Raw genomic sequence first — 19,497 nt, forward strand, 5'->3', positions numbered from 1 at the left:
ATGCAAGTTGAAGTCACAGGTTAGGGCTTCCAGATAGCTGCTGAAAGAGGCACGCTCAGCTGAGGCACACTTCTGCCTTACCACTCCTTCCTTCCTCCTGCTGCCTGAAACAGGGACATGATGGCTGCAGCTGCATTGACAGGCGGTGACTGGGAGGATGGAAGCCACACCCCATAGATGTGGCTCTGAAGATGGCAGCACCCCCCGACCAAGCCGAACACACACCTTCAGACTTGTGCACAAAAGCAAAGTAAGACTCTCTTTTGTTTAAGTCCCTGTTGTGGAGCTCCTGGATCCACAGCAAGCCCCATCTGGAGAGCCCACTGGAAAATGAGCTCAGCCACTTGCCTTCAAAGAGTGGAATGGAGTCACTGGAAAAGGCATCCAAGGCGAGCAGGTCTTTCCCGTCCTTGGACCCGCTGCGTTTGTGCTTGTGTTTCCTCCGAAAAAAGGACCGGCGTGCAGCTGCTGACAGCGTCTTTGTGGCGCTATTGTCATCTTTGACTTCAGACATGCTGAGCCTCCTGGAGAATTCTTGGTCCATCCTGTGGCACAGGGGACAATGCTGGGCAGGGCCATCGAGACCCTGCTGCCCTACCCTTCCTGCCCTTCCTGGTGAGAAAAGCAAAGGTGGGCCAGACACTGGGCTCCCCCCACACTCCTTGGCAGGTCTCAAGGCTACATCTCCTCCCACGCCCCTGGGAACCCTCGGTACATGCTGTGGGGGTGACACAAACACCAGCACCAGGGCAAGCTCTCAGAGCAGGCGATTTTTTCTACTACAGCATATTCAGCTCGGTGTCAAAAGGAACTGCTAGGACAGCCTTCAATTGGTGACATGACGAGTTACGCTTCCTGCCATAGAAGGGAAATGATGCAGGGATGCAGGCTGCCTCGAAAACATGCTCAGTGACAGGAGCCAGATGAAAGGCCGCACTATGCAATCCCAACCACACAGAAGTCCAGACAGGGAGACCCATGGGTATCAAAAGTAAAGTAGTGGCTGCCTAGGGCTGAGGGCTGGGTGGGAGGACAGTGGGATAAGGGGCTGACAGCTAATGGGTCTGGGGTTTGTTTGAGGTGATGGAAATGCTCTAAAATTAACTGTAGTGGCAGCTGCACACACCTATGAATATGTTGAAAACCACTGAATGGTACACTTTGAGGGAGCGGCAAGGCACGAGTATCTCCATAAATCCATTTTTCTAAAACAAGTTATGCCTTCTGACCCATCACTGTGCTCTATACAGCACTGACTCACACTAGGAGCAGCTTTTTAGACCAGCACTTGTGGCAAAATGTAGAGAGCAGAAGCTAAGATAAGAAGCAGAATCCCTCCTCCAGCAGCCCTGGCCCCAGCCCCCTCCCATGGGACAGCTCCATGGCTGGTGGCCCTCGGCGACCCCTGCCCCACCCCACCCCAGGCCCGGAGAACACTTACACATATTTGCTGGGAATCTGCCCGCGCTGGATCTTCTGGGCATTCTCGTCCAGCTGCCAAGCCATCCAGGACCCGAACGTGCCCTGGGGCAAGGTGTCATCCACGTAGAGGATGTCGTCCTTCTTAAAGCTCAACTCATGCTCCACATCTGCCAGCCGGTCGTACAGGGCCCTGGACCACAGCACAGAAGGAACACGATCAGGCGGCTCTGGCCACCAAGGACGAACCAGGTGCCTTCTGTGGCCAGGCCCCTAAGGCTGCCATTCTGCTTTGGGCTGTCTCCAAACTTGATCAGGAATCGCCGAGGGTGGTGATTCTCAAAGTGGGGAGCCCTGTGTTTTACATAAAGGGGCAAAGACTGCCTTTGCTCCCCTAACACTGAGGGCGCATCCCCATCAAAGAACTCACCAAGATCTGAGGCCATAACTTCCCTTTCCAGGTGGCCTTTCCCAGTTGCCTCCCTCCTCGAAGCCCAGGCCCGGCCCCTGGTTCCTACAGACTGGAATCTCTCTAGGATGGAAATATGTCATCTTCTACCCTAGAGACAGGGAGTTGTACCGCATCAGGGTTCTCATGCTTTCTGTGATCTTGGATCTTAAGAAATGTGAAGAAAGCTCTGAGCTCCTCCTAGAAAGCCTGCTGCCATCCCTAAATGCCCACAGCATTTCATACAGTAGTAAGGGCACTGAAGATGCCTGGAAGTCCACACACACTGCAGAGGGATCTGCAAACCTGGCTTGGGGGACACCAGAAAAAGAGGAGCACAGCACACAGGAAAACGGGGCTTGACTGCCTCCAAATTCTCCAGGTCTTAAGCCCTAAAGAGGGAGCCCATCTGGTTCTTTAAGCCCTAAAGGGTTGTTCTAAGTCACAATCATCTCAACATAAATAAGCGTGCAGATTGAGTGTCAAGGAATGACGATCATGGCCCCAGCCTTGGGGGGCAAGAAACAGAGAGCCATTCACCAGGAAAAGAGTCTCCAGTGAAAGCCTCTCCTCTGGTTCCAAATCTCCCACCAATTCCCCAGTCACTGGTACCTGATGTAGAAGCTGTCACCAGGCAGGCCCTTGGCCTTCATGAACTCCTCAGGGCGGTACTGCACCTTCAGGCGGACGCCATCCCTGGGCTTCAGCATCTCCACATAGACTTCCTCCACTGTCTTGTTCCGCACGTCCAGGCTGCCATACTGCCAGGGATGGGGGTGGATGCATCAGAAGGCAGAAGCCAGGGGGCAGCTTGGGCACCCGAGAGGGGCCAGTGCTGACCATACGGCAGAAATTCAACATCCCTCCTTAACTGAGACTCTGGCTACCTCCCCTCTGCAGGAAGGACTGAGTCTTCATCGTCGCCCCAGTCTCCAGGTCCTGTGCATGCTCCCTGGACACCAGGTCCTCTGCCAAGTGGCTGCCCTGCCCTTGACAGCTTATCCAGGAAAAACCCTGTTCTGGTGACTGGCAAGTCTGGGCTTTTCAGAATAGGGACCTTCCTCTTGCTGATGCTGCCTGTGCTTTTATTTATTTATTTTCTGAAACAGGGTCTCCCTCTGTCACACAGACTGAGTGCAGTGGTGCAATCACAGCTCACAGTAGCCTATACCTCCTAGGCTCAAGTGATCCTCCCACCTCAGCCTCCAGAATAGCTGGGACAACAGGCACACTCCACCACACCTGGCTAATTTTTTTGTTTTGTTTTCTGTAAAGACAGGGTCTCACTATGTTGCCCAGGCTGGTCTTGAACTCTTGGGCTCAACTAATTCTCCCACCTTGGCCTCCTAAAATTCACAGGTATGAGCCACCAAACCCAGCCCAACTTGTGCCTTTATATTCTCACAAACCATCTCCCCCATGAGGCAGGAGACCACAGAGAAAGACCATCCTCTCTCATCAGAACAGAGTCCTGCAGCTACATCACCTGAGGGCGAGCACCTCCTGGTGCCCAGGGCCTGAGCCAAGGCTCTGCCCTCAGGTTCCCTCAATGGCCTGCCTGGCTTCACAGGGACCTCCTCAGAAGGGCTTGGCAGGATTCTGGGTTTACAGAGATTAAAAATCAACCCTGGCCAGGCACAGTGGCTCACGCCTGTAATCCCTGTACTTTGGGAGGCCGAGGCGGGTGGATCACCTGAGGTCAGGAGTTTGAGACAAGCCTGGCCAGGCACAGTGGCTCACGCCTGTAATCCCTGTACTTTGGGAGGCCGAGGCGGGTGGATCACCTGAGGTCAGGAGTTTGAGACAAGCCTGGCCAGGCACAGTGGCTCACGCCTGTAATCCCTGTACTTTGGGAGGCCGAGGCGGGTGGATCACCTGAGGTCAGGAGTTTGAGACCAGCCTGGCCAACATGATGAAACCCCGTCTCTACAAAAAATACAAAAATAAATTAGCTGGGCGTGTTGGCGCATGCCTGTAATCTCAGCTACTCAGGAGGCTGAGGCAGGAGAATCGCTTGAACCTGGGAGGTGGAGGTTGTGGTGAGTTGAGATTGCACCACTGCACTCCAGCCTGGGCAACAAGGGCAAAACTCTGTCTCAAAAAAAAAAAAAAATCAATCCTGAGGCTGGGCACGGTAGCTCATGCCTATAATCACAGCAATTTGGAAGGCCGAGGCGGGCAGATCACTTGAGGTCAGGAGTTTGAGACCAGCCTGGGCAACATGGTGAAACTGGTCTCTACTGAAAATATAAAAATTAGCCGGGTATCGTGGCACATGCCTGTAGTCCCAGCTACTCGGAAGGCTGAGGCAGGAGAATCGCTTGAACCTGGGAAGTGAAGGTTGCAGTGAGCTGAGATTGTGCCAGTGCACTCCAGCCTGGGCGACAGAGCAAGACTCTGCCTCAACAACAACAACAAAAGTCAGCCCTGACTGGCTCACCAGATGAGAGGCTGTACTCCTCCGTCTTTGGTGCCACCTGAGATGGCAGCAAGCCCACTGTGCAGGGAGATGGAGGCCTGGCCTGCTCAGCAGCTCAGAACTCACCTCCAGGATGAGGTCCCCTGGCACGAGGCCGTCAGGACCCCTGGCAGGACTGTCATCCTCCACCTCGGCCACAAACACCCCATGCAGGTTCCCACCACACAAGTGCACCCCAAGCTCCAGCTGGGACTTTTTGATGAAGACAACGCGTGGCTCCAGGGTCTTCTTGTTGGCATCTCCCGCAATCCTTTCAGGAAAAAAACAAAGTTCCTCAACTGTGCACAAAGAGGAGGCACAAAAAGACAAAGCAGTGGCCAATGCCCTAACTGCTTTCTGCCTGCTTCTTGGGGTCTCAGAACCACAGGTTGCTGAGAGGTGGCCTCTAGTTCTACTGGCTTGGCGTTCGGGACAGGATGCTAAGGTGCACTGGAGATGAAGGCAAGACCCCAGGTCCAAAGCCAGTTAGCGGGGGCAGTCAGAACCGTAAATCAGTGCCCCTGCTCCCAGGCCCGGCTATCAATCTCATGCCTTAAAGATCAGGATGGCCTCCCTCCCATGTGGATCACACTCATTTTCCTAACTTAGTACTTCCTAAGGAAAGGTAAAGTTGGCCTCACTGTCCAGAGCACAGCAATGTATTCAGCAAATGTCTACGAAGAAGCTTCTATAGACCAGCAACTGCTAACTTGTGAAGAGGGGCCCCTTGCCATCAAGGCACTTACAATCAAGGAAGGGAAGCTGAAAGTAAGCTGCTGAACACATGGAGGGAGTGAGATGGGACAGCGATGGAAACAGATACAGGGGGCTTCAGGGGAGACGCCAGCCCAGGAGGAAAACCTTGCAGCAGGTAAGTTCCAATGTGACAGACTCTGGTATAGAGAATGCAGAGCTGGCCTCATTCTGTGAGATGCTGCCCAGGGCTTGGTGAAGGCCTCTCAGTGCTGGAGACACAGCTCCTCCAGGACGGCAGAGTGATCATGTCACACCATGGCCTGGATGGCCCTCCCTGCAGCCCCAGGCCAGGCTGGACGCTGTGCAGCTCCCATGGAGCTCCTTCCTCCTCCTGAACTCTGCTGCTCCCTCGGCCTGGACTTCTCTTTATGCCCACTCTTGGCTCTTGCCTGTCCTGAACATTTTAATCCAGCTGCCACCTCCCCTGCCACACTCTAGTGATCTTCCTGCCTGCTCTGTGGCGGCCGGCAGTGCCCTCCCAGCACCCTGACTCTGCTGCACGTGCCCGGCACTGGTCTGCCACCTCGTTGGGGGAAGCACTGCTGTGGGTGGCCAGAGCCCAGGGCCTGGCCGGGTGATGACTGTGGGAATGTGTCCAAAGACAGACTCAGAAAGCGAGTGAACAAGAAAAGGAGAAGAGAAAGAGAAGATGCAGGGGAAAAAACAAGTCAATAGAAAACAGGAGAAAAAGAGAAAGGAAAAGAGAGAGTAGGGAAGGAAAAAAGGAATGCCGTGCTCCCGGCCCAACTCCTGAAGACCTGGTGTGCGGCCTGCAGCACATGAGGCCAGCTGCCCAGTGCCCACGCCACTTGGAGAATGTGCTCAGCCCCACCCAGCCGAAGCGGACACAGGGAAGGCTCACAGCAACATCTGCTGACCTGGAGCTGCTCTGCTTGGCTGGGGGGGTGCTAGGCCCCTCGTCCTGCTCCATCAGTGGGTCGATGACAGATGGATGCTCCGGGGTGGTGGTGCCACTGCCCTGGAGAGTGGAGTGGGTACCGGCAGGGTCCAGGTGTGAGCTGGAGGCGGAGGACAGGAGGGATAAGGAGCAGTACGAAGCCACCCAGAGCCACCCCCACTCCTGTGGCAACTAGATCTGAGCTATAAATGGGGACCAGGTCACATAGCCCTGCACCCTGTGCCCTGAGCAGAGCAGACACATTAGAAGCCTGGACCCATGACATCCACCTGTCCTCTCCCCTCCACCTGTCCTCAGCTCAGGGGCACTCTCCAAAGGCATCTGACCTCAGGAAGCTGTGAGCATCCTGTCCCTTTTCCTCTGCCTGTGCATCCCATCTCTCCTGCTGAGCTTGTGGCGCAGCACTGCAGGGCATGCCTCCCCTTCTTTTCTGCCCTTCAACCCACAGCTCAGGGGCAGATACAGACAGGTGTACAGCATCTGCTCCTGGACAGGGAGCCAAACACTTTGAGTGAGAATCCACCCCCGGGGCCACAACTCCTGGCTACCATGGGCCCCTGCTGGTCAGGGGGACCACAGCCATCTGTTTCCACACCCCATTTCAGGAGGAGACAGCCTCTCTATATATGCCCCTTTTCCAAAATCCAGGGCTGGTCAACTCTCTCTTTAGCAGCAGTAGGATCCCCAGAACTTACGGCTGGCACCCTGGGTCTCCCTGCAATGAGCAGAGTGCTGCTGCACCCACGTCTCCATCCCCAGCCCAGACGGCCCGGGGAGGCCCGCACTCACCTGGACCGGGAGTGGCTGCTGAGCTGGTGCACGTGGGGGTTGTACTGGGCCAGGATGGTGATGGTATCACACTGCTGCCCGATGATGAGCCGCGCCTGCTGCTCCGTGGCGCTCCGCAGGTTTATGCCGTTGAACTGGGGAAACACCAGGATGGGCTCAGTGAGGGGGTCGGGGCTGTGGACAGGGAGGAGGCCCTGGGGACTTGGGAGCACTGCTGTTCCCTAGGAGGAGGAGAGGGGGAAGAAGTGCAGGTTTCCATGGGCGCCATGCAGGAGGGCAGCTCCCTCTCACCTCCAGTAACTGATCCCCATACTCGAGGCCAGCCTGGTGAGCGATGCTCCCCACGGTCACCTTGGAGACGTAGATGCCGCCCTTCTCTCCACTCACGATGGAGATGCCCAGCGGCTCTGAGCCCTTCTGCACCTTCACGTGGCGTGGCTCCTCCACATAAGGCCTAAGGAAAAGTCAAAAGTTTCGGGGACTCAGGGTCAAACAAAAGGGTTGGGGAGAGCCTGAGCTCTCCGATCAGGCATATGATCAGACAGTGCAGAAAGGGCCCCGAGCCTGGATGCTCCCACTGTGACACAGCTACATGGGGACATGGTGGGCCCACCCCTGTGTGACAAACGATCACATTCCCACAGCCTCACGCAACACGAGCACAGCACACGCAGACACGCAACCACCCAGGCCAAAGACACAGAGAACGGTCCGTGTGAACTATAAACACTGATACACGTGGATTTTCATTACAGGAGAGGAGCTGCCCCACAATATGCAATTACAAACTCTGGGGGGTCTTGAGATGCCCTCCGAGGAAAAGAGATGGCTCCTGGGATGACATTCCATCCTAAGGGGGCAACAGAAAATAATCCAGTTTTATGTTTACTGGCTACACAGAGTGATGCAAACTGGTCACGGAAATTAAGCTGCTGCAGACCCAAGCCTTTGTAAAGGGAGAAGGCTGGGAGCAAGGCTGCAGCCATGCACTTGCTGCCCTGGGGCTGTACAGTGCACCCAAGGGCGCCGGGGCAGGGGCTCGGCAGGGAGCCTCTGGGCAGGCCAACTGCATGGTGGAAGACCTGGGCCTGGTGGCCATGGGCAGCCTCAGAAGAGATCTGTGGTGGCAGAGACATCTGGAAGGTGACAAAGGTTAGAAAGAAGATAAGGGATGCTCAGAGGAGAAAGACAATCAGAGACACCTAGAACATAACAGAAAAGACAGTCAAGTGATGCGGAGCCTCCCGTTGGGACTTCACGCCACCCAGGGCTTCATTCCTCCAAGGTATGGACACCTGAGATTTTCCTCGCAGGATAAAACCATATAGCCAAAGGCTGAGGGGGCCAGTCCAGGTCCCCTCTACAGCACATGGTCAGGATAGATTCTAGCGGGGAGGCACCTAAACCACCCCACCCCGGCCACCTGGAGGCAGAGCAGCTTCCCACTTGGCAGTCTCAGCCTGTGGCCCTATGGCCCAGCCCTCTTGGGAAGGGGAGATTAAAATTCTTCTTGAGTTGTCCCTGCTCTCTCCCACCCTCCAAAGTGTTCCCACTTCCCAAACTTGCCCACTCTGGAAATCCTCCCTTGACCCTCCAGCTCAGACAGATCCACCCCAGACTACACCCACGGTCCCTTCCAATTCAACACGGATTATAGCCCCGTGCTGTTGAGAGCTGCAGAGCCCTCAGCACACAGCCACCCCTACATCACCCTCCTGCCCCAGCCTTAGATGATGAAACAGAGGCCCAGAGCAGAAAGAGGTCCACCTCCGTACAACACGTGTATCACAATAAAGGAGCAAGCAACTAAGTCACAGCAATAGCCACCCAACAGAACAATGATCTGAACCAGGTTCCCAGGTTCCAGTGACATGCAAAGACGTAAGGGACACACCACGGGGTGGGGAGGCCCGATCGGCATCATTTCACTTATATTTATCTGCATCTGCAAACAAAAGTATGTGTGGATTTATGCACAAGGAGGCTTCTTATGTAGGACATTACCAAGTGTTAACAATGGTGTCTCCAAGTGAGGGGATCCGAGCTAATCTTTTTTTTCTTTCTTTTTTTTTGGAGGCAGATTCTTGCTCTGTCACCCAGGGTGGAGTGCAGTGGCATGATCTCAGCTTGCTGCAACTCCACCTCCTGGGTTCCAATGATTCTCCTGCCTCAGCCTCTCAAGTAGCTGGGATTACAGGTGTACGCCATCATGCCCAGCTAATTTTTTTATTTTTAGTAGAGACAGGGTTTCACCATGTTGGCCAGGCTGGTCTCGAACTCCTGACCTCAGGTGATATGCCCGTCTCAGCCACCCAAAGTGCTGGGATTACAGGCATAGGCTACCACGCCCAGCCAGAGATAATCTTTACTTTATAGTCTTCTGAATGATTTGAATTGTTTGTAATATGCATAGAAGTTTTCTCTAAACAACAGCTGCTTCTCAAAAGAGGTTTATAAAGTATACTTTAACTATTAAAAATAGCTAAAAACATAACATTAAGGGAGATTTGATTATGTACATAAATAATAAAGCATGAGATAGATAGATAGATAGATAGATAGATAGATAGATAGATAGATAGATCCAACGGGTAATGGCAATTGAATCTCTTGTTGAAGAAATAATCTGTGACTTTTTTCTTCTTTCTACTTTTCTGTTTTTTATTTTTTGAGACAGAGTCTCGCTCTGTCACCCAGGCTGGAGTGCAGTGGCGCAATCTCAGCTCACTGCAACCTCCGCCTCCCGGGTTCAAGCAATTCTCCTGCCTCAGCCTCCCGAGTAGCAGGGACTACAGGTGCCCGCCACCGTGCCTGGCTAATTTTTGTATTTTTAGTAGAGACGGGGTTTCACCATGTTGGCCAGGTTGGTCTTGAACTCCTGACCTCCAGTGATCCACCTGCCTCGGCCTCCTTACAGGTGTGAACCACAGCACTCGGCCTTCTTTCTACTTTTCTATGTCTCTGATTTTCCATAACAAGTATAAAATACTGTACTTCAGAATCTGGGAAACAGGGCTATTTTTAAAAAGAAAGCTGTTGCTCAGTCAGGTCACACATGTCAAATTTCATCTCCAATCGGATCCTAACCACCATGAGGGCAGGAGTCACTCACATTTTTCTCCCTCCTGGAGCAGGTCCTGGCTCTCCGTGCCCTGTGGGGAGCTAAGGGAATGCTTGGCAGTGGGTGGCAAGGCCTTTTCCACAACTGAAGAACCCACTTCACTTGGGGAAGGTCCCGTCCTCTCTGTGGCCAGGGCCGGGGCTGAGTAAAACAGGCCAGCATGCTCCTGCGCGTGCCACATGGTAAGAGCTCCGTCAGCATTTCTTCCGAGTTACACCCGATTCCCCTACTGGGGCCAGGCCTCTGTGTTTTGCTGTCCTTCCGTTACCCCTCAGGTTCTCTGGTTTGTTGCCTTTTAAGTTCAGATTTTCAAGTCAAATATAAGATTTTCTCTGGCTGGGCACGGTGGCTCACGTCTGTAATCCCAACACTGTGGGAGGCCGAGGCGCGTGGATCACCTGAGGTCAGGAGTTCAAGACAAGCTTGACCAACATGGTGAAACCCTATCTCTATTAAAAATACAAAAATTAGCTAGGCGTGGTGGTGGGCGCCTGTAATCTCAGCTACTCAGGAGGCTGAGGCACAAGAATCGCCTTGAACTTGGGAGGCAGAGACTGCAGTGAGCCAAGATTGCACCACTGTACTCCAGCCTGGGCGAAAAGAGCAAAACTCTGTCTCAAAAAAAAATATGTTTTCTTAACATAGGGCCCACCCCTGCTGAGGCTCACAGCTACAGAGGCCTCAGCTTTCTGGACTCAAATGAAAGAGAGTATCTGTGTTTCTTTTGGTGATTAAATAAAAGTAAGTTTATCAGAGCTCTTTAAGATCTACAATCTAGACAGAAGCTGTTAAATATAAACACAATCTAGTAAGTTCCAGCTAGGGGAACAACAGAGAGGGATGTGTGTGCACAGTGCGTGGGGGTGACAGATTCCATGGAGGAGGTGCCTCTGGACAGACAGCAAGCCTACAGTCAACCTGAAACCTAAGATGGACCTACATTCTAAAATGAACCAGTACCAGTAAAAAGCTAGGCTGCACATTTATGCTTTCTTCCTGTGTATATTTTATTTCACAACAGAAAGCTTCGAATGAGAGGGAAAAAGCAAAGGGTAAGAATGAGTCCCGGTGCCAGCCGCTAACCACGTGGCCACAGGTCTGTCACTCCAACGTCTGGATCCAGTTTCCTCAACTGTGAAACAGGGATAACAATAATAACGACACTGGCAGGGTCCCTGTAAGGATCTCGTGACTTAGCCACACGTAAAGTGCTTGAACAAGGGCCCAGGAAGGTGTAAATGGTGCCATGATGGCACGATCACCGTCAGGTCATTTCCAGCATCATCTACTGTGAGCCCTCTTGGCTCCCTGCCTTGCCATCCACACACGCCCCACCTCCCTGCATCCAGTGCCCCATGGCACTTACTGGTGACACCAGCAAATGCTGGGACACCCAAGCTACTCCTGCTGCTTCTACTAAGCCCCTTCCCTGCAGAGCCCAGGCCCGCTGCCGGGATGCACACTGTCCACTGGTTTACCCACTCCACCGATGACCGGCCACGCTCACCTGTCCTTTCTCCGCTCCCCGAGGGACGCGGGGTTGACAGCGATTCTGGGCAATGTGGAGGCTGAGGTCTGGGACTGGCTACAAGAGGACAGGGTGTCGATGTTCAGGGGTGACTGTGGAGGAGTGCTGCATTCAGAATGTGACACTGAACCTGCAGAGAGGAGCGGGTAATGCCGGTGTGAACTCCCATCTCACTTCCCCAACAGCCAAGACCAAGAGGCAGATGCGATCCAGACACACAGCTCTATCCCCACTGCATCGCATAGTCTGGAGCTCAGATGCTAGGCTCTGCATTGCCCCCTACCCCCACACCACCAGGCCTACTGCTGGGCTCAGTGAATTTTTACTGACTGACTGAGATGACTATGAAGTTCTCAGCTAAGCCCAGAGACTCCACCATGAGGAGTCAGACCGCAGGAAAAGCAGGAGAGATGGGAGTGTCGAGAAGTCCTTACCTCTCTCGGAGCCCACGACACTCCGCGGATATCTTGGTGTTGATGGGATTTTAATGCGTTCCGCCTTGAACTGCAAGTTACTCGAAGAACCTATTGTTCCATAAGGGAACAAAACTTCAGGCCTCATGGTTAAACACCACCCTGTCCTTCCTCTCCACCAGGCTACCAGTCAGGATAATAAATGCAAAGCTGGGCCCTGCTATTTATTCCCAAGGGAGCCTTGATGTGGAACAGTCAAGAAAAGCAGACATTTAACATTTATCTCAATAAACTGTGCAGGCCCAGACTGCTCCAGAACAGGAGCGCACAAGTCTCACTTCCAGCCACGGAACAGCAGCCTAAGAGACACGGCAGCTGCTCCATCTTTTCTCCCCAGCGCCAGAGTTCCCCAAGATCTCCATGGGCTACCTTTGTCCGACTCTCCTCTGGGGTTCACTTTCCATACAAAAATGTATGAAGAGCCATACAAAACAGTCCAGAATGAGGCCAACAACCTCAGGGACACAGAGCAAGGCTCCTAGCTGAGGGGTCACCTGAATGACCATAAGGCCCCCACAGAAAGCGGAAGGCGAAAGCAATGGCTCTGACAGCAGCATGGGCATGGCTGGCCCATGAAGGAAGCAGCCCTTCCCAGTAGAGAAATGAGCTCAGTCCCAGGAGGTGACAGGAGCTCGTGTGGGGAGCCCACCCGCAGATCTGGACATTAGGATGCAGGCAGAGATGAAAAGCTTGGCACCCTCTGCAGCACAAAGTCCAAGTGGTGCAGTTACCCAGGCGGGCGCTGGAGGGCAGTGAGTTGGACCCATGGGTGGCTCTCATCTCGGAGTAGTCGCTGCAGGTCCTGTGGCTCAGGTCCAGGCTCAGGCGTCCCTGGTGCTGGACACTGCGTAAAAACAAGAGGTGAGGAGTTCGGGAGGAGAACCAGGAACAGATGTGGCCACTGGGGAGAAACACACAGACCAGGCAAGGGTTCCCAAGCGGGCAGAAGGGAGGCCCAGGAGCCACTGATTATCAGCCGAGGATAGCAGGCTGCCCTCAGCCACTCCCGGAGGTGGCATCCACTAAGAGCCTTCAAGCAGTAGAAAGGGCCACACACATGGGGCGGTCAGTATCATACCCACTCCAGCCATAGGGTCAGGATTAGGCTCACTAGGAAGAAGTGATAAAAAACAGAGGTTTTGCAACCTGGGTGGGCCTGGGGAGGGGGAACCTGTCCTCCCAGGAAGTGGGTAAGGAGAGACAAGGCACAGAGGACTTTGGGGAGGGGACCTATGTGCCTCACTCGGGACAGCGTGCCTAAGAAACTGAAGGGCAGAGCAGGGATCGCCCACATCAGGCTGCCCTGAGACCAGGCCTCAACAGCATCTTTTTCCAGCTATGTAATGAGGTGACATCTCTTCCCTGCTTAAACTCTACGGTGGTCTCCACTGTCCTTAGAATAAAATCCAAACTCTTCATCACGGCTGCAGGTCCCACAGGGTTTGTGCCCTGTGACCTCAAACCTCTTCTTGACTCGCTGCCCCTTTGCCAAGCTCCCACGACTGTGCCTGGGTGCCCTGGCCTTGGTACCGATGGCCCTTCTCCCTGGAGGCTCCAGCCCAGGTCTTGTGCAGCTGGCCTCTTTCATCCTTCTGGTCACAGCAGCATCCCCTCTGCCACAGGGCCCTTCCTGACCACCCACTCTAACTTGCCACCCTCTTCCAAGTTACAGCCCAGCCTGTCACCCTGTTTGACTGCCTTCATAGCCTCTTGGCACCATCTGATATCACTTTGTTCATTTTTTTTTGTCTGTCTCCCACATTTGAAAAACCACACCACATGAGCTAGAAGCTAGTTTGTTTAGTTCCGCATTGTATCCTCTTATAATTAGGATAGACCAAGGCATGTAGTAGGTGCTCAAAAAATATCTGCCAAATGAATGAGTAAGAGTGGCCTGGAGCCAGCCCACCCTCTTATGAAGTACCAGTTTCCTCATCTTCAAGACAGAGACAGTAATAGGACTTAGCCCATGAGGTTGCTGTTGATTCGGTGAAATGATATTCATAAAGGTCTGAGCACAGTGGCTGGGACATAAGCACTCAGACATCAGCTGCTATCACTATCGTGTCCTTCCAGTACCTTTTGAAACCTTGTGCTGATGAATTCAGAAAGCAGCCGTAAGGCTCCCTTTCCCTGTGCTGCTCTAGCCAGTCCCCTCCCAGGCAGGCAAGGAAGCTTCTCCACCAATGAGCCTCTTTATGCGCTCATGGTTCCATGTCCAGGCAGGCTTGCGCAGCTGGGGTACAGAGAAGCGTAGGGTGCCTTCACATACCTGGGATGCAAACCCTGGGGGCCAGCATCTCGGGCTGCAGGTGGAGAGCTGCAGGGGCCGACCCTGTGACTGCGCACAGTGTAGATGGGGTTCCGCAGGATGGAGCTCACAGTGGTGCTGGGGGTCAAACTCCGGGGAACAGTGCCTAGAAATGGGCTTGGTGAGAAAAGACGCCCCAAAGGACCCAGCCAGCCCAGGACTTACACAAGCCTTTCCCCTGTATCCCAGGACGCAGCCACAGTCTTTTGGGAAAAGGACTTGGGAGATGAGTTTTAACCACCAATTCACAATGTGGCTGTGGCTCCTGGCCTGTCTCCATTTGTAAAAAGGGGGGAAGTCTCTTTCATGCTTCCTATTTCCCAGGTTGCTATGGGGAGAAAGCATTTTGACAAGCTAAGACATGTCATGGCTATAAGACAAAGCATCCCAGACAGGGCAGCATTTCCCAGTTCTCTGGACCTCAGGGCTGAAAACACATGGCAGCTCTCTGAAATGCTGCCTCCCCTCTCCCTGGAGACTAGGCATCCCGAGTTTACACCGACCCTCAGCCCCAGCCCCTGGCTGGCTGACTCACCCACAGACGGCCTGCTAGGGTATAGCGGGGGGTTGCTGTGCCGGCTGGAATGCCCAGGCGAGTAAGGTGCCCACTCCTGGAGCTCTGGGGAGAGTTCTCCACTGGCCGGGACACACTTCTGTTCCTGCAGATGCAAGGGCAAGAGTGTCTGCTAGAAAGAGTGGAGTGTGGCCAGGCGCAGTGGCTCACACCTATAATCCCAGCACTCTGGGAGGCCGAGGCGGGCAGATCACCTAAGGTCAGGAGTTCAAGACCACCCTGGCCAACATGGCGAAATCCCGTCTCTACCAAAAATACAAAAATTAGCTGGGCATGGTAGTGGGTGCCTGTAATCCCAGCTACTTGGGAGGCTGAGGCAGGAGAATCGCTTGAACTCGGGAGGCAGAAGTTGCAGTGAGCCAAGACTGCACCACTGTACTCCAGGCTGGGTGACAGAGTGAGACTCCACCTTAGGGGGAAAAAAAAAAAAACCAAACAGTGGAACGCTTGAGCAGCTCTGCAAGCCAGTTTCTGCCCCCCAGGAACCAGCTCCTCCCACTGGGGCACAGGAAGGGACATGAATGGGAACACTGCCCATTCATGTTGCCTTACACATCTGCAAGGAAGCAGCTTTACTTCAGAAGAAAACCACAGAGAATGAATCTTTCACATAGAGATCACGTAAAAGGTGAGAATGCACAAGTGCATCAGGCACGTACAACTCTGCCCGACGTGCAGGGCTGTGCGAAGCTCTTTGTCCCCAGTGAGCAGTGTGGACTGGTGCCTGAGATGCTTTCCACAGTCCCCAGCAATCTCACCCTTCCAGAAACTATGACAGCACACGCAATCAGGCCGTCCCGCTGCCCACTCAGCCTCACACGTGCCACCTCATCTCCCTAGCCCTTCAAGGCAAGTCTATGCCCTAGGTTTTATTGTGTAAGTTCAAAAGCTTCTTATTAAAAAAGCAAACCAAATGCTATGCCTAATAAAGTGTTCCCCTCTTGTGTCACACTCCCACTACCATGCACTTCCACGCCACTTACCTACCTCCTAGCTGGGCCACTTCCCACTTGAGTCCAACAGCAAAGGCAAAGGCACCAGGCTAAACAGGAGCCTGGGACACTGGTGCAGGGCCACTTAGCAGCCCTCCTTTGGCCAACTGCCCCTCTCTAGGCCTCCCCTCCCCACACCCTGGGGCTCAGCTATACCTCCAGGAACTGAGCAGGAATCACTACTGGAGCAAGCTTCGGCCGAAAACTGGGAGCAGATTTTGGCCGGCGACGCTTCTGCCCCAGCTCATCCACCTTCTGGGAGGTGAGGTCCTCATCACAGGATTTCTTGGCCGGCAGGTGGGAGGAGTCCCCATCTCCTTCAGGGTAGTAGCTGGAAGCAATGCGGACCCTGGCCTTGCGAGGGGGTGATGCGTGCATGGGCTCCCCGGGGTCCACGTCAGGGGGCAGGGCACTCGGGGGACTAGTGGATGGGGAGCTGCCCACCAGAGTGGCTTCTGACTCGGAGCTAGTCTCCAGCCTGTGCTGGAACTTAATGGAGTCGCTCCTTCTGGGAGGTTTTGGGGGTGTCAGAGGCCCCGCCCTCTTGGAGGGCTGGGGAGAGTGAGCAGGCCCAGGACCTGGAAGCAGGTAGTCTATTTTGGGGGGTGTCTGGGGGCGTTTGAAAGTGTTAGGGTCAAAGATGGACTTTCTTTGCTTTGGCTTTTTATAAACAGAGAGCTTCTCAGGCACTGCCGTGGAGCTGAGCATGGCCTTGGGCCAGGTCCCGCCGCTGTTGGAGCCTTCAGAGTCTGCCTTGTCCAGGGAGGCCTCCCCAACCCCACAGGGGCCCACCTCAGTCTCAAAGGGTAGCAGTGGCCGCCGGCCACGCACGTCCACCAGCCCAAAGCCACGGTCCCCAGAGGCATCTGAGCGGAAGGAGCTCAGGCTACGCTCAGAGGCACTGGGACAGGCCTGGGGGCAGACCTGCAAGGGTCCCCCAGGGAATGGCTTATGCAGAAAGGAGCTGCTGCCTCCTGGGGGGCCTGGCTCCTTCCTGTCTTCCAGCCTGTCCGTGTAGAAGATGTCTGTCTGCGTGGAGTTATTGTGCTGTATCAAGTTCCGTTTGTTATGAGCCTGGACCTCCGGGCCATGGGCTCGAAAACTCAGCATCTTATCAGAGTCTTTGATATTTTCAAAAATGTTCTGGCCACTCCACGAGGAGCTCTGAGGGAATACCTAGGCAGGGATTGCAGAGGAGTGAGAGAGAGAGTGAGATGGCAGGACTTGGAGCTGCCATTGAAAACCATCCCCAGAGGTAAAGCAATGGTCAGGAATGGGCCACCTGCCCCTTAAAAAAGAGACAGATAGACAGAGATGCACACACACATGAACACATATGCTTCTCCCTAATGGATAAGTTTTCTCATGGCTCTGGTCACTCTGAACTCAAAGAAGAGTCAAAGTTTTCTTAACTTTGAACACTTTCTGAAATCATCTGGGCCGGGCACAGTGGCTCATGCCTGTAATCCCAGCGCTTTGGTAGGCTGAGGCAGGCGGGTCACGAGGTCAGGAGTTCGAGACCAGCCTGACCGATATGGTGAAACCCCATCTATACAAAAATTACAAAAATAAGCCAGGCACGGTGGCATGCACCTGTAGTCCCAGCTACTTGGGAGGCTGAGGCAGAAGAATCGCTTGAACCCAGGAGGTGGAGGTTGCAGTGAACTAAGATCACGCCACTGCACTCCAGTCTGGGCGACACAATGAGACTCTGTCTCAAAAAGAAGGAAATTACCTGCATAATGTCTTGAATATTTTTTTTTAAATATTAAACATAAAAGTAAAAATTCATTGTTAAAAATATATCTCTTGTGGTACACCCAGACAACGGAATATAAATTAGCACTAAAAAGAACTGAAACAACGTGGAAGAACCTTAAGTGTATATTAGCAAATGAAGAAGCCATTCTATACACCCTGTGATTCCAACTCTATGGCATTCTGGAAAACACAAAAGCATGGAGGCAGTAAAAGGATCAGTTGTTGCCAGGGGCTTGCATAAATATGGGGAGCATAGGGAATTTTTAGAGCAGTGAAACTACTCTGTATGATATTACAATGGTAGTACATGTCATCACCTGCATCAAAACTCACAGAAAATACACCAAGACTGAACCTTAATGTAAACTATGCATTATAGTTAATACTAATGCATCCACATTGGCTCACTAATTATAACGCATGTACTAACTACACTAACTCAAAATGCCAAAATTGGGGAAACTTGGGGACAGGAGTGGGGATGGTGGTGATGGGGTGGTTGAGAGAGTGCTAAGAATTCTGTATCAGCCCAACTTTTCTGTAAACATAAAACCGCTTCCAAAAAAGTCAAATAATTTGAAAATAGTTAATTTAGAAAACATCTCTTAATAGAAAGTTAGAAAAAATAGGCCCAGCCATTTCATTAAGAGATGTTTTCTAAATTCGGCCTATTTTTTCTAACTTCCTGTTATTAAACTTTTCAAATATGTAGAAAAGTATAATAAATGTCCATAAATGTACCATCTAGATTCAAAAATATTTCACTAAATTGTCTTTTTGTCTATAATGATACTACAGAACACTGGAAAGCAAGTTACAAATATCATGACATGTCACTTCCCTTCCTTTTTTTTTTTTTTTGAGACGGAGGTTCGCTCTTGTTGCCCAGGCTGGAGTGCAAAGGCGTGATCTCAGCTCACTGCAACCTCCGCCTCCTGGGTTCAAGCGATTCTCCTGCCTCAGTCTCCTGAGTAGCTGGGATTACAGGAATGCACCATCACATCCGGCTATTTTTGTATTTTTAGTAGAGACGGGGTTTCTCCATGTTGGTCAAGGCTGGTCTCGAACTCCTGACCTCAGGTGATCCACCCGCCTCCCAAAGTGCTGGGATTACAGGCATGAGCCATCGCACCCAGCTTCTTCCTTTCATTTTTGAGATAGGGTCTCACTTTGTCACCCAGGCTGGAGTGCAGTGGCACAATCACAACTCACTGCCACCTCGACCTCCCAGGCTTTTTGTATTTTCTGTAGAGGCAAGGTCTCGCTGTGTTGCTGGGCTCAAGTGATTCGACTGCCTTGGCCTCCCAAAGTGTTGGGGTTACAGGCATGAGCAACCATGCCCGGCCATGACACATCACTTCTAACAACTTTAGCTTGTACCTCCCCCAAATAAAGCCATTCTCCTGTATAACAACCCCAATGCCATCATCATACCTAGGAAAACTGGCAACAATTCCCTAAGATCATCTAATTATCAGGTCCAGATTCAAATGTACCCAACTGTGCCCAACATGGCCTTGACTGCTGTTTTTTGATTTCAGACCAGCGTCCAGTCAGGGTTCCTGCCCCCCCTGCACTCAGTAAATGCCCACCCTGTTCTCAAGGATCCTGTGACCCCGAGGAGTAGCATGGCTATGTGGAGCCGGGGCTCTGCCCATACTCCTGACCGTGAGAGCAGAGCCAGGTCCAGCCCTTACCTTCAGGAGGGACAGGGTCAGGGAGTCCTGGCAGCTCCGCAGCAGAGATTCACATTCATTCAGAGACTTGTTGTCCAGTGCAATGCCATTGATCTAGAGCAGGACAGAGAGCATGTCAGGCCACAGGCAGAGCGGCCTCAGGCCTACCAGTCAGGATCTCTGCCTACCTAACCTCCTGTGCTAGACAGTCACCAAATGCAAGGTGCCAAAGTCAGGAGTTGGCAAAGGATAGAGGTCTTCCTGGTGAAGCC

At 52.9% G+C, this 19,497-nt stretch overlaps 1 protein-coding gene across 2 annotated transcripts in view; it reads right to left on the minus strand.

The window, feature by feature from the left end:
- The window catches only part of DLG5 (discs large MAGUK scaffold protein 5), a 135,917-nt gene that overhangs the window by 14,650 nt on the left and 101,770 nt on the right, over positions 1–19,497 (minus strand). For both annotated transcript variants that reach the window (XM_008965579.4, XM_008965578.4), the window contains exons 14-27: positions 19,247–19,339; positions 15,945–16,964; positions 14,758–14,881; positions 14,184–14,328; positions 12,643–12,755; positions 11,873–11,962; positions 11,418–11,568; positions 7,081–7,243; positions 6,790–6,923; positions 5,960–6,100; positions 4,413–4,596; positions 2,480–2,628; positions 1,442–1,612; positions 349–545 (exon numbers count right to left, since the gene is read on the minus strand). In XM_008965579.4, the coding sequence (XP_008963827.2) occupies positions 349–545; positions 1,442–1,612; positions 2,480–2,628; positions 4,413–4,596; positions 5,960–6,100; positions 6,790–6,923; positions 7,081–7,243; positions 11,418–11,568; positions 11,873–11,962; positions 12,643–12,755; positions 14,184–14,328; positions 14,758–14,881; positions 15,945–16,964; positions 19,247–19,339 (2,875 nt within the window). The remainder of the gene's footprint in view (positions 1–348; positions 546–1,441; positions 1,613–2,479; positions 2,629–4,412; positions 4,597–5,959; positions 6,101–6,789; positions 6,924–7,080; positions 7,244–11,417; positions 11,569–11,872; positions 11,963–12,642; positions 12,756–14,183; positions 14,329–14,757; positions 14,882–15,944; positions 16,965–19,246; positions 19,340–19,497) is intronic.

Source organism: Pan paniscus, chromosome 8, assembly GCF_029289425.2.
Source record: "Pan paniscus chromosome 8, NHGRI_mPanPan1-v2.0_pri, whole genome shotgun sequence".
Lineage (NCBI taxonomy): Eukaryota > Metazoa > Chordata > Mammalia > Primates > Hominidae > Pan > Pan paniscus.